This window comes from Rhododendron vialii, chromosome 7a (assembly GCF_030253575.1).
Source record: "Rhododendron vialii isolate Sample 1 chromosome 7a, ASM3025357v1".
NCBI classification, from domain to species: domain Eukaryota; kingdom Viridiplantae; phylum Streptophyta; class Magnoliopsida; order Ericales; family Ericaceae; genus Rhododendron; species Rhododendron vialii.
Window position 1 is genome coordinate 26,937,671 of NC_080563.1, and position 12,992 is coordinate 26,950,662.

General features: G+C 41.9%; 1 protein-coding gene across 2 annotated transcripts; it reads left to right on the forward strand.

The window, feature by feature from the left end:
* Positions 1-244: 244 nt before the first annotated feature.
* On the forward strand, positions 245-8,965 carry LOC131332523 (MAR-binding filament-like protein 1). 2 transcript variants are annotated; one of them, XM_058366820.1, is made up of 3 exons: positions 461-587; positions 1,080-1,407; positions 6,499-8,965. In XM_058366820.1, exons 2-3 carry the CDS (start codon positions 1,345-1,347, stop codon positions 8,755-8,757), a joined length of 2,322 nt encoding a protein of 773 aa, XP_058222803.1. In that variant the 5' UTR covers positions 461-587; positions 1,080-1,344; the 3' UTR covers positions 8,758-8,965. The 2 variants fall into 2 exon arrangements, with proteins under 2 accessions (XP_058222801.1, XP_058222803.1); XM_058366818.1 differs by lacking the exon at positions 1,080-1,407 and having other exon boundaries at positions 245-587.
* Positions 8,966-12,992: the final 4,027 nt, after the last annotated feature.

The window sequence follows — 12,992 nt, forward strand, 5'->3', positions numbered from 1 at the left end:
GGGTACCACGGGCAGGCTGCCAAGCAAGCTCACGGGCCGGGCCTACGGGCGGGTCGAGTAAAAATTCATAAGCCCAAGCCCGCCTATTACAAGCTATGGGCCAGGCCAACCCGTCCGTTTTACGGGCTCGGGCCGGGTAAAAGCCTAATAGGCCGGGCGGACTTCGGGCATGTCATGGGCTTCGGGCTAAATGATGACGCTTAGGGGTTTATATGGTTTTGGTCCATTATGGAATTATCGACTGGAATTTAACATACCAGGCGCAACCTAAGTGTCCGCGAACGTTGATGTTAACGTGAGCCGACCTCTTCTTCCCTCTCCATTTTCCCACCTTCGTTTCCCTCTAATTCCTTTCGGTACCTTCAAGTCTCTCTCTCTCTCTCTCTCTCTCTCTCTCTCTCTCGATTCTAATTCTCTTTGTGCGCTTCCACTGTCGATTCTGTTACTTCTACATACGCACACACACATAACGAAGAGTAAAGGGTGGGGGCCATGTACGAATTCTGCTCCGCAGGCCAAGCATGGCGTTGTCAACCGCCCTGAGCCCCTACCACTCAGCCTCCTCCTCTTCTCACCATCGATCCAAGGTATTTCTTTCTCCTTTTTTCTTTCCAAAACGTAGACTGTTTGTGTTCATTTCCTATTTCTTGGTTATTAATTACGTGCCCTTATCTTTCTTGGTCCTTTTTTTTTTTTTTTTTTAACGTGTTTCTATTTTACCCTATCAAGATTAGTTAATTTTTAGGATAAAAGAAGAAGAAGATTAGTTTCAACGGAAAATTGCAAGTTTCTTAGGGTTTTGAGATTTTTACTGCTTGAAAGGAAAGTGCTCTGGGTTAATAATATATGTGATTGGTTTCAATTAACTAGGGCTACACGTTGGTTTGTTTGGGATTGTAAAACCTTAGTACGTTTGGGGTTGTAAATTTTTCGATAGTCTTCTTGATCTTGATGGGATTTTGAGTCGTTAATTTCAGCCTTTGATATAGATGAGTTCTTTGGAACAAGATATTTATTAACCAACCAAAATCAAGGGGGAAAAGCCGTGAATACAGACCACCTCCTTCCTATGTATGCAGGAGAAACACAAGAGCAAACTGCCAAAAAGAAGGCTATTCAAACCCAACACATCCAAAATACATCAAAAGAAAAGGCCTAACTAAGGTTGCTGGAGCACCAACGAGGAAGACCCCAGACAAGGCACAAGTCTTGATTCTCAGCAGAGGCGGGGATCCTTCTCCAAGAACAAAGACAAGCCGTCACATCACCCAAAAATTCTACTAACCAAACCAGCAGAGTCCACACCGCAGTTCCCAAATATACGGCCATTTCTCTCCCTCAAAGATGATATACAGTCACTGCAAGACAGAGCTTATACATGGTCCTTGGCAATGCGAAACCCTTCAGGTGAGCTCAGAAGACAAGGATGAGAAAGTCTGAGCATAACCACATCAAGATTTGACCTCATTCCACACCTGCAATGCATACGAGCAATCGAAGAATAGATGGTTATGGGATTCAATCCCCCCATCACATAGCACACAGCCACTATCCAGAGTTATACCCCAAGTTCTGAGTCTGTCTCTAGTTGCAAGTCTGCCCCAAATAGCCACCCATAAAATGAACACCCACCTAGGAACTGAACCCTTATGCCACACAATAGCGTGCCAGGGAACTTCAGAAGCCCTGGTCCTTAACCCAAGCCAAGCAGATTTGGCTGTGAAAGTCCCAAAAGGAGAGAGGGTCCAAACCACTCTGTCCTCATCTGTTTCAAATGGAAGAGGAGTAGCAGCAGTGTTGTTAATAATTTCAGCAATCACACCATTGCTTCTTCTAGGCCACCACCACCCACCAATATGGATAATGGAACTGACCTTGGCATCCAAAGATCTTCCCATCTTGAAGACCGCTCTGTCACCATACTTGAGATAAAGAGGCCCAAGAGTATGCCAATTATCCAGCCATGAAAAGGTAGACTGATCATTGCCAATGATTGACTCAGTGATTTAAAAACGTGAGGCGAAGGTGAGGTGACAAAGCCCGTAAAAGACGAGGGGACGAGGCGAGGCGAGCGCCTCATTGGAGCGAGGCTAGCATTTAAAAAAAAGAAGTCAAGATGTACTACATAAATGAGCAAATATTCACTCATAACATCAAAACTAGAATTAACATCACCATATTGCATAATAACCAACAATCCAACATATGAAATACTAGTAAAAAAACATAAATTACGCTCATCCATAAAGAGAAGAATACAGATAATATATACGGAGTATATACACACACACACATACCTATATTATGTATGTGTGGCGGCAAGTGGGAGGGAGAGTAGAGAGGATTATAATATATATATATATATATATATATATATATATATATATATATATATATATGTGTGTATATATATATATGTATGTATATATATGTATATATTACGATTGTGCAGCTGCAGCCCACCAAAGAGAGAGAGAGAGAGAGAGAGAGAGAGAGAGAGAGAGAGAGAGAGAGAGAGAGAGAGAGAGAGATGGCCTATTTCCTCTAATCTGAAGATTGATCGTTTTTCTGATCGTTGTTTCTTGTTGATCGACCGCAGATTAGAGACAGCCAGGAGGTATTATGATATCTGATTGTTGTTTGTTTAAGATAGACCTCGTTAGTTTTATTTTTGCCTAACGACGTGAGGCGAGATTTTCAGGCGCCTCACGACTAATCGAGCCGAATCGCGACTAGTCGGTCACCTAGTCCAACCTCTTCTCGCCTCATACCGGTGAGGCGATACAGGCTCGCCTCATGCCTAGTTGCGCCTAGGAGATCGCCTAGTCGCGATTTTTTAATCACTGATTGACTGAATGAAGGATTGACCAATCTGCCTAAGACCAAAAAGCTTCCTCATAGTCCAAGAAGAGTTAATGGGAAGGCTCATGTACCATATACATTGGTCTTTGATAACATTGAATGAATCCATTTCTCCCAGAGGATATCCTCCTCATTGCAAAGGGCCCATAAGTTCCTAAGCATAGAGGCCCTGTTCCATTCCTTGAGCCTTTTGAAGCCAAGCCCACCCTCTTTTTTAGGCACACAAACAGAGCTCCAAGAGACTTTAACACCAGTTAGATTGAACCAACCCCTTTCCATAAAAATGCACTGCGCATGCTTTCGATTTCTGTCATAGTTTTGCTAGGAAAAATAAAATAGAGGCCCAATAAACTTGGATGCTGAATAAGACAGAGCTAATCAGTTGGGCCCTTCCCCCAAAAGATAACAACTTATTGGACCATGACTGAATCCTTCTAAGCATTCTATCCTTGAGCACAACACAATCAGCATAGTTCAACTTTGTAGAGATCAAGGGCACACCCAAATACCTAACAAAGGTCAGCTTCAGGGATATCCAGAATCTGCCTCAGAACTTGCTTTCTGTCAGAGCTCACAGCTGCAAAGAAGCAAGTACTCTTCCCCAAATGAGGCTGCAAACCAGAGAAGTAGAAGAAATCCTTCAGAACCTCTTTAATAAGCTCAAATGATTGCACCTCAGCACCACAAAGGACAAACATATCATCAACAAAAGAAAGATGGGAATCGTGGGATAAACCAATGGATGCAAATTTGGGATGATAACAGAACCCTCCTTGACTAATTCTGAGCCTCAAGAAACCAGAGAAAGCCTCCATGACCAACAAGAATAAGTAGTGAGAGATGGGATCTCCCGGCATTAAGCCTCTTTTCACAGGGATGAACCCTTTTTATTCCCCACTGATAACATTGATTGCGATGAGGTGCTAAAAGAGAGGGATGAGTATCCAGGTTGGCCCAGATTTCAATGCTGATGGAGTTGGACCTTTTTAGTTTTGAAGGGTTTTTGACCTTTTGAATTCTTCACCACATCCGTAGTAACCTTTCTAAAGTATCCTAACGGAACGGGTTGGTACTTGCTAGACATCCAGGGGGCAGCAGCGGGGTATCTTGGAGAATGGGCAAAAAGATACAACTTAGGTTGCTGGTTGGGAAATCCCACTTCTCTCTCTCTCTCTCTCTCAACTGAGACCTCCTCTCTCTAACCCAAACCCTTCGACTTCTTTCCAGCGAACTGCTGCCTGGGGGGGGGGAGGGGGGTGAGGTGTCCTCCTCCCTCCTCCCCCCAGGCTTCTCCTCCATTTTTTCCTTCACTTTGTTTTCTTTGCAGGTGTACATGGGTGTAGCGGCACCAGATCCGGCATCGTGACCTCTGACCGGAGCCTCTCCAACCGTTTTTGGGATCGGCGATGCACAGCAGGTTCACGGTGGTTCGGATCGTGTTGGGGTGTTTTCGCCGGCGGTTTCTCCCTAATCCGTTCTTCTTCTCCGGCTGCTGCTCTATTTCGGCCTTTCTCTGCTTCGGCCCTCGTCGCTGCTACATCTCGTCTCTCCTCTTTTGGGTGGTCGATCGCCGATTAGTTCTGTTGGGATAATCGGTTTCTGTGTAACGGCTAGGTCTGATCTTGTGGCTCGCAGGGGTGTGGTTTGAGCGCCTCCACCGTTTCTTTCTCTTGGGTTTGAATGGTTCTTGGCCTAACGGCAAGTGTGGCGTCAGCGGCTGTCGGTGGAGCTCTGAGGATGGGGGTTTCCGTTGATGATTGCTATGTTGTGGTGTTTCAACAGATTTGTGGCATGCAGTGGCTGTGGCTATGGGATGGCCGGTGGTTGGTGGCGGTCGAGTTGTTGTTTGGGTTAGGGCGGTTGTGTTGCTGGTTAGGGTTGAGCTGTGTTTGATGGGCTTGTCCCCTGTTATTTGGGCTTGTAGGCCTCTTGGGAGTTTGGGCTCTGCTCCATTTTGTGCCCCAATTTGTTTTAAACTGTTTTATCATGCTTTAAGACCTTTTAAAGGTGTTGGCTTTGTCCCAATGGGTGCTCCTTGATTGCTTCTTGCCAATTAAGGGATTAGGTCTCGGGTCCTTTCGCACAGGATTACCCGTTGTTTTAGGAATTTTTGTTCTTAGATTTAGGAGTATGATGCTGTCAACCCTTGTTCTTTTAATCTTTATAACAATTTCAAAGATTATAAAATTTCTTTTTGCCGTTAAAAAAAAAAAGGTTGCTACTTGGGTATCAGGAAAATTTTTTAGGTTTAGCGATGGGGCTTCTCCATTCATTGCCAATTGGTTTTGAGTTAGATGATTTAACATGGACTCAGAGCTAGGCTTTCGGAGGTTTTTGAACAAGACTCTCTTAGTCTCTTGATAGTTTGCCCCATTGTTTTTGCCTTAAGTGCACCTTGTTTTGTTGTAGTACATATGTTATGGATCTGTTGGTTGCCCAGGTGCTTGTTAGGGGTCGCATGTGCGAGGGAGTATTAGAGTGATGCATGACGGGATTGATAGAAGGCTAAGTATGATCAAAAACAAGAAAAATGGTTGTTTTGGGGGCTGTGAATAGTAAAAGAGAAGAGGAGAAGGGTTTACGAAGATAGATCTAGGCCTCACACCTAGGTTACCAAAGGCATCACACCTAAGGCCTCTTTATTATCACACCAAAGAATGAGATTGCATCACACAATCATAGAAGCTTAAAGCTCTTGTAAATTTTCATTCACTCAATCATTCATCATCATTTGCCATAAGGCTTACAATCATATTTATACCCATTTCAACTTGACTCTAGAACTTCCCATAATAAATAACCTTCAACTAACTTTAGATTCCTTAAGACGCATTGAACACAGACTCTTTTTTTTTTGATCAACCAATTGATTCTAAAGACTTTGACTAGAAATAAATAGACATTGGAGTTGACTAGAATCGAAAAGACACTTCCAAGAATCCAGCCCATGTGTAGCCAATATCCCAAGTGGACGAATGGGCAATCATTACCCTCCAAGACCAAATTATGGTTAAATTACTGGAATACCCCTTGCCACCTTTTTTGGACGGCATCAACCTTTTTGTTTATTACATTCTCAGGGACCTCAACACGTTAAATCACAAGAATATGTGAATGCTGTATGCTTGGTAAACATTCTTGTCATTATGATGTTTGTGATTGTATTTCTGCTTTGTGGGAAAAAGAACCTGCAAAACCGCAACCTATTTACCGAAACATTGCTCAAATGAGAAAAATTCCATAATCTGACTTTATTTCCTCTTATTTGAATGAAGTTTGGGATTACATTGGATTAATTCTTTGGAACTTCGCAATAATAATACTGTGAAATGATTCCCCGGATTGTTAGCTAAATCTCTTTCCCTCCACTTTGAGGTTCTTTTAAGACCCTAACCTTCCTGTAATCAATCGTCTTCTTTTTCTTCTTTTCTTTTCTGTTTTTCATGGAGCCTCTTATCTGCACATGTACTTTTTCTCTTTTGATTGTTTGCAAATCATATGGAAGGATAATGATTTAAGTCCACCTGCTAATTCACCAAAAGAAGAGTTGAAAGATAGTACATTTTTATATTTAGCTTGATTTTTTTCTTGCCAATTGATGACCATGTACAACCACGTAAAACTTTTTTTCTGCAGGGGTGCTCTCTCTGGCTTAATGGAAAGCGGAAGAGATTAGCATTGATAGCATTCCCCAGAAGGAGCCATCCCCCTTGGAGTGTTAAATCATTGCTAGACAATAGGAAGTCTAGAATGAGTGACAATGGGGCAAGTGATCCTTCAAGGACTCTTTTGGAGAGGTTATATGCCCAGACGCAGAAACTGGAAGAAATGGGTACAGATTCTAGTCTCTTCAATGATGCTCAGTCGGGGATAAATCTTCAAATTTTGGAGTCTGACCTCCAAGCCGCACTTGCCTCATTGAAAAAGAAGGAAGATGATCTACAAGATGCAGAAAGCAAGGTGTTATTGGAACGCACTGAACTAAATTGTGCCCAGGAAGAGTTAGTCCATAGAGAGAATGAAATAGCGGCTGCTTGCTCTGAGCACATGAAACTAGAAGAGGAGCTGAAGCTAGCTAATCTTAACTTAGCTTCTCAAGCCACACAAATAGAAGACCTAAAGCTTCAAATTAAACAGAGGGTTGACGAAATTTCTACCATACAATATGCACTGTCTTTTAAAGAAGATGAAATTAACAAACTGGAAAGGGAATTAGTGAAAAAAAGTGAAGAAGCTGTCAATACTGGAGTTGAACTAAAATCCAAGGCTCATCTCCTGGACGGGGCCAATAGAGTTGTAAAGAAACAGGAAGTTGAAATTCAGCAGCTTCGGGAAAAAATCCAAGAGAAAGAAGAAGAACTACAAGTTTCTGCGTCATTGCAGAAACTTGATGAGAAGAAGTTAGAAGTTGCCAAGGCCAATTTGGGCAAGCAGACAATGGCGTGGCTTTTAGCACAAGAAGAGCTGAAAAAACTGTCAGAAGAAGCATCTAAGCACAACGAAGAAGCTATTGAAACTATGGAGGATTTTGGAAGAGTGAATAAACTTCTTGCTAATGTGAGGTCTGAATTAGTTTCATCTCAGAAAGCTTTGGCATCCTCTAGAACAAAAATGGAAGATCAGGAGCAGCTGTTACAAAAACAACTTATCGAACTTGAAGAACTAAAGAGAAGTGTCATATCTCATATGAAAAGTTTGAAAGATGCCCAAATACACGTAGAGAGCAAGAGCGTGAAGCTTAGGGTTGCGAAGGCTCGAAACAAGGGGCTCGAGCAGGACCTATCAATGGAAAAGGAGCTTATTGAACAGTTGCAAGGCGAGTTGTGTAATGAGAGAGCTTCACTGGAACAGGCAATTCAAGAGAAGTCTTTTCTTCAGGAGATGCTAGACCGAGAAAGTACCCAGTTTGGAGAAATGCACAATCTTCTTCAGGTTAAAGAGTTAGAATTGGTAGAGGCCAGACTAGAAGTCCAGCAGTTAAAGTCTGAGCTGGCTTCTCTGCAGCTTATTTTAGACGAAAGAAGTTTGGAACTCTCCAATGCTGGGAAGAAGTTAAAGGAAGTAAATGAGGAGATTTTTGAGTTTAAATCCCTTAAGAACAGTAGAGAAGACCAGTTTATGCAAGCAGCAAGCATGCTAAAGGAGAAAGAGGAGCATATGCAGTCGGTGCAAAATGATCTATTTGATACAGAGAAGAAATTTTCTGAAGCCGAAAGTGTGGTTGAACGGCTTGTGGAGCTCACAAACAAGCTGGTTGTTTCCGTAAAGGACAAAGAGTATGAAGGGTTGCACCTTGATAATGAAACGGAGACCAATTCTTTGGGTCCAATGTCAAAGAAACCATCTGGCGATTTCAAGTGGGGAAAGAAACAACTTGAAACTGAACTTGAGTTCACTGGAGAGCTGAGAACGAAGGAAATGGAAATTCTGGCTGCAGAGAGGGCTGTCATAGTCAAAGATGAAGAGCTCAAAATGGTTCAAGGAAGATTAGACGCAAGAGAAAAAGAATTAAAGAAGCTGAAGGAAGAAATGGTCCAAGATGCTAATGAGCTAAGGCAACTTTATGCTTTGGCCCAAGAGAGAATTGGTGAAAGAACTATGGGTGACCTGGCAATTGATAAGCTTGAACTGGAGGCGGCTGAATTGGAAGTTGAAGCCGCAACAAGTGCTCTCCAAAAACTAGCCGAGATGAGCCGAGAGCTTTTGGGTAAAGCTAGTTTGAGTTTTGAATTGGATTCTGACTCTGAAGTCTTTGCGCATAATAAAGATGGTGATCTTGGAGTAAATGTGGCTAACAGTGAGTGTATTGGCGAACTTACGACGAAAGTTGCAGGGCTTTGTTCTTTGACTGACCAGCTTTTGAAAGAGGCTGATATTGTTGTTGATGTGAACTAGTAGAGGTATTTTGATAGCTACTGACCAGGTTTTGTATAGACCTCTGTGTAGGAAATGTTTGTATCTATTGTCATCCTTGTTGTGCTAGAAATGTCCTGACATGTTGTCATGAAGTAGCCATATATGGTTTACTTGTGTTGTGCAGTTGTGTGTTTACCTTTCTAATGATTTGTACCTGTTACAGAATATAATTACAGATTTCAGACTCTCTCTCTCTCTCTCTCTCTCGCACGCGTGCACATAACGCACCCCATTGTGTTGTCCCTGAATTTTGGTTTGAAGCACTTCTTCATTCTATCATGTCTGCTATTGGGTGTGCACTTCAAATTCTCACGTGTTGATAAGGCTCTTCTTCCAACCAAGGAAAAAAAAAGGAAGGAGGGGAAATGGATTTATTTCTATCTTTCCTCCTCCGTGTGGATCTGCTCAAATAAGGGATCAGACCGCTCCTGGTGTGCTGGTCTACATGTTATCTGGGATCATCAAATTCAAGCTCCCCAAATCAGACAGAATAAGGGGCCCAAAAAGCACTAGTGTTAAAAGTAGTTAATGTTGTTTGTTCTAAATCCTTAACTTGGTCGAGCAAGTACATTGATTTGTTTCCAGCTTTGAAAAGAAAGGAAAAATAAGAAAAATTTATGTTGTAGTGTTTGGTGTATTGTAAATTACAGACAGAGATTAGAATTAATCTAAGAAAAGAAAGTATTGAGCACAACATAATTGTTTGTCCTAAATCCGTTATTTTATTTTTTTAATGTTGGAGAACATTCGTGACAACTTACCACAAAAAATTTTAGTTACCAAAAAAAACCACAAAACATTCGTGACGCACAAGGGGATGATTTAGAAGGATGCTTTTGTCTTATCGGAGAGTTTACTCTGCTTACACTTCCTTCTTGTTAATTTGAATGGAATATGTGACAATGGATTTTATTTAACTAACCACAAGTAGTTTATGAGGGCTTATATTCGAGTGCAATTTTGTTTATCCTCATTAAAAGATGGTGAACATTACGTACCCTCCCTTTTATTGATTAAAATGGTATAGATTTCACACCTGCAATACACCTTTTGGTAAAGCATGACATCATTTTACGGTGGAATCCATACCATTTCAACCAATAAGAAGAAAAACAATGTTCACCCTCTTAAGTAGAGGGTGAACAAAACTCAACCCCTTATATTCCCTAATGATAGGAAATGATGTGCACGTGGTCTATATTTTTATCCTGCATGCAAAGGATCACACTCGCCAAATCAGATGTATAAAACTGTGTCAGACACTCGATCGACAATGGTAAAGCTAGTATTGGACGTAATGCTACATATTTCGGCCATTAAGATTGTCTATCCAACTAGGAATTAAGCACCAATTACCTAAGTTACAAAAAACGGATAATTCTTACACATCTTCTTGTCCTTAATATTGAGACTGAAGCAGAATGCAACACATAACATAGAACCAGCTAACGATCAGAACCTTATCCTGATAACGAAGTTCACCATGATCGATCAACCACATTATGCTGGTGTTTACACTTATTTTTGGCCAAATTCTAAAAAGAAATTTGTTAATGGATTAGTGGCCAAAAATAATATTTTGGGCCTTGATTGATTTAGGCCTTTGGTCGAATATATAGTGGGCCTATTCTTAGGCTTTTTCGGCCCAATTGAGTTAAAACCCAGATTAGATTCAGGCCTTAGCCCAACTAATCAAAGCTCGGACTAGTTTTTCAGGCCTATTTAGCCCAATTAGGCCAAGATTTGTTTTTCAGGCATTGGCCCAGTTTTTACGGATTTATTCAGACCTGAAAATGAAGAAGTCAAAAAGGCTTAGAACCTGCTCAAAGACCTAGAATGTTCTCTCTAAACAGCTCACAAGCTGCTCACAAACAGCTTAACTATGCCTGCTTGGTCTTTTGTTGCAGGAAAAGAGAGCGCAAGTTTCAAGGATTCTCTTTGTTTTGAATCTTCTTGCAGAAGGATCCACCTTAGAGCCAATCAAGGTCGAAAAGTAACTGAAAAGTCTTATCTTTTACAGAAAAGTTTCAGCTTTCAGCCTTAAAAGTCTCAAAAATCTCCTTTTTGCAAGTATCTATGCAAAAAGAGGCAATTTTAGGCCTGAAAAGGTTGTTCTCAGGCCTGAAAATGCAGCTGAAGGTTTGGATTAAGGAGCAAGGCTTGGGGCACGTGGCCGCCATGCATGAAGGCTTATGGAAGCAGCTCAAGGCCTGGAACTTTGCCTATAAATACCAGAACGGAAGGCCTTAGCAAAGGTCCCCAATCAATCAAGTCCACGGCTTACTCAAATTATCTTTCAATTACCTTTACATTTCTAGCATAGGTTGTACCTAATCTAGCCAAGCCTAGATTTTATTTCATTTCCTTGTACCTATTTACTTTGTTAAACCGTTAATAAAGTTCATTTACTTATTGTTCAGTCTTTTTTTCTTTTCTTTCCATTTTTCACAACGGTTGGGAAATTTTAAGTCCTTATCCTGCAAAGGTAAACCATGAACCACATACGGCCTCACCCCTTAGGTCGTACGCAATCGCTCTAGAAGAAGTCAGATTTGAGATATCCAGGCCTTAACACGAAGTTGGACTGCAATCCAGTCCTGGCACGCCTGCATCAGGCCTAGAACTGCAATACTCGCTGTTACAAGGCCAATTTTTACTTTTTGGAAACAAACACTGGCACGCCTAGTTGGACCTTAATCATTTCAAGGGGAATGATCACGCTAATTCATGTTGATTCAATATGTTGAATTAGATGTTGAGATTCGGTGATGTGAAGAATAAATTAGTTGGCAATATGATAAGGTCGACGAACTTGAAGACGAAATCAACCATCTCGACAGAGAGAAGTATCAACTCAATCCTACGGAGGGTTGGTTTCTTGACGCACAACACTTCTACAACGATGCAATTAGAAGGCTTGAAGAAGATGTTGACATACTTGAAAATGAGGAACGCCAATTACGTGATGAGGTAAACTATCTCCTTAATGCTAAGTCACATGGCTATTCAAGTGTCATGCATTCAGGCCTGCCCGAACGGCCTGAATTTCAAAATGGTGGCTTTGGTGATCCTCATACTCAGAACTTTGAGGGCCAAGTTGGAGAAGACATGAGCATTCAGTCTTGTACTGTTGCATCTAGCGAAGAGCTCTCGCAAGAGTTCTTTAATCCTTGGGATGCAGCTTTGTGTAGGCTCGAAGAGTCCAACCAGGCCATTATCAACTCCAATCAGGCCGTTATTGAAGCGTTGGCTAAACTTAATTAAGGATGAGTTGTCAACTCCTACTCCACCACCAGTATCACGGTTTTGACACTTCAGGCTCGATTTAAGGCCTAAATGCGTCTGAACAAGCCTCAAGTGAGCACACCAGGCCTCCAGGATTCTCTCAGGCCGTACCTTCCGAAAGCCCTGCACTCAGGGGGTAAGGAGGCCAAGGAACTGCACTCGAGGGGCAAAATTCTCAGTTCAGGCTTTTGAGGATTCCCGACCAGCGACAAGGCCTGGGTGACAACAGTTTCTGGCCTGAACTCAGTAGCAAACATTCAAAGGTTTTTGAAAAACTTCTAGATGGAAAGCTATTTTTAGGCCTGGAGGAGCAAAACAATAGGCTTGTTTCAACGCAAGGGGAGCAAGATCTCAGGCCTGGAAAAAGCCAGAACATGGAAAGTCCAATTATGAGGCAAAATCAGTCCATTTTCTCTTCTCAAGAGCTTTCTGAAGTCTCTGAAGAGCTGCTACATCTAGATTCAATCCTAGGCGATGAGCAAATCATTGATGCAGGTCTGAATTACATGTTGCAGTCATTCTAGAATAGGAAGAACGACATGAAGAGGAAGAAAATGACGACACTCCAGGGCTTGATCTTGATTCATTAGTGATTGGAGATTCCCTTCCTCCCCCGGTAGATGAAGGTCTTTTTGGAATTATCCACACTGCCAAAAGGCATTTCAAGCATAGGCCAACTGTATGCCTTAAAGCTGTGGAATCGCGCCCACATTGAATTTGTGGGGCACATCAAAAGCGAGTGTTATGCACTTGGCTTACACAGAAATACCAAAGTGGTGTCAAGAAGGGCTAAGTACTAGTAAAAGCCCTTTGAAAGCCGAACATGCATCTCTAAAAATGTTCGGCCAAGGCCTACCAGTCATTGTGTAGGCCTTATTTTTAAGTTCTTACCAAGCCTTTTCCGTAGAGGTTCAGGCCTGCCAATACAT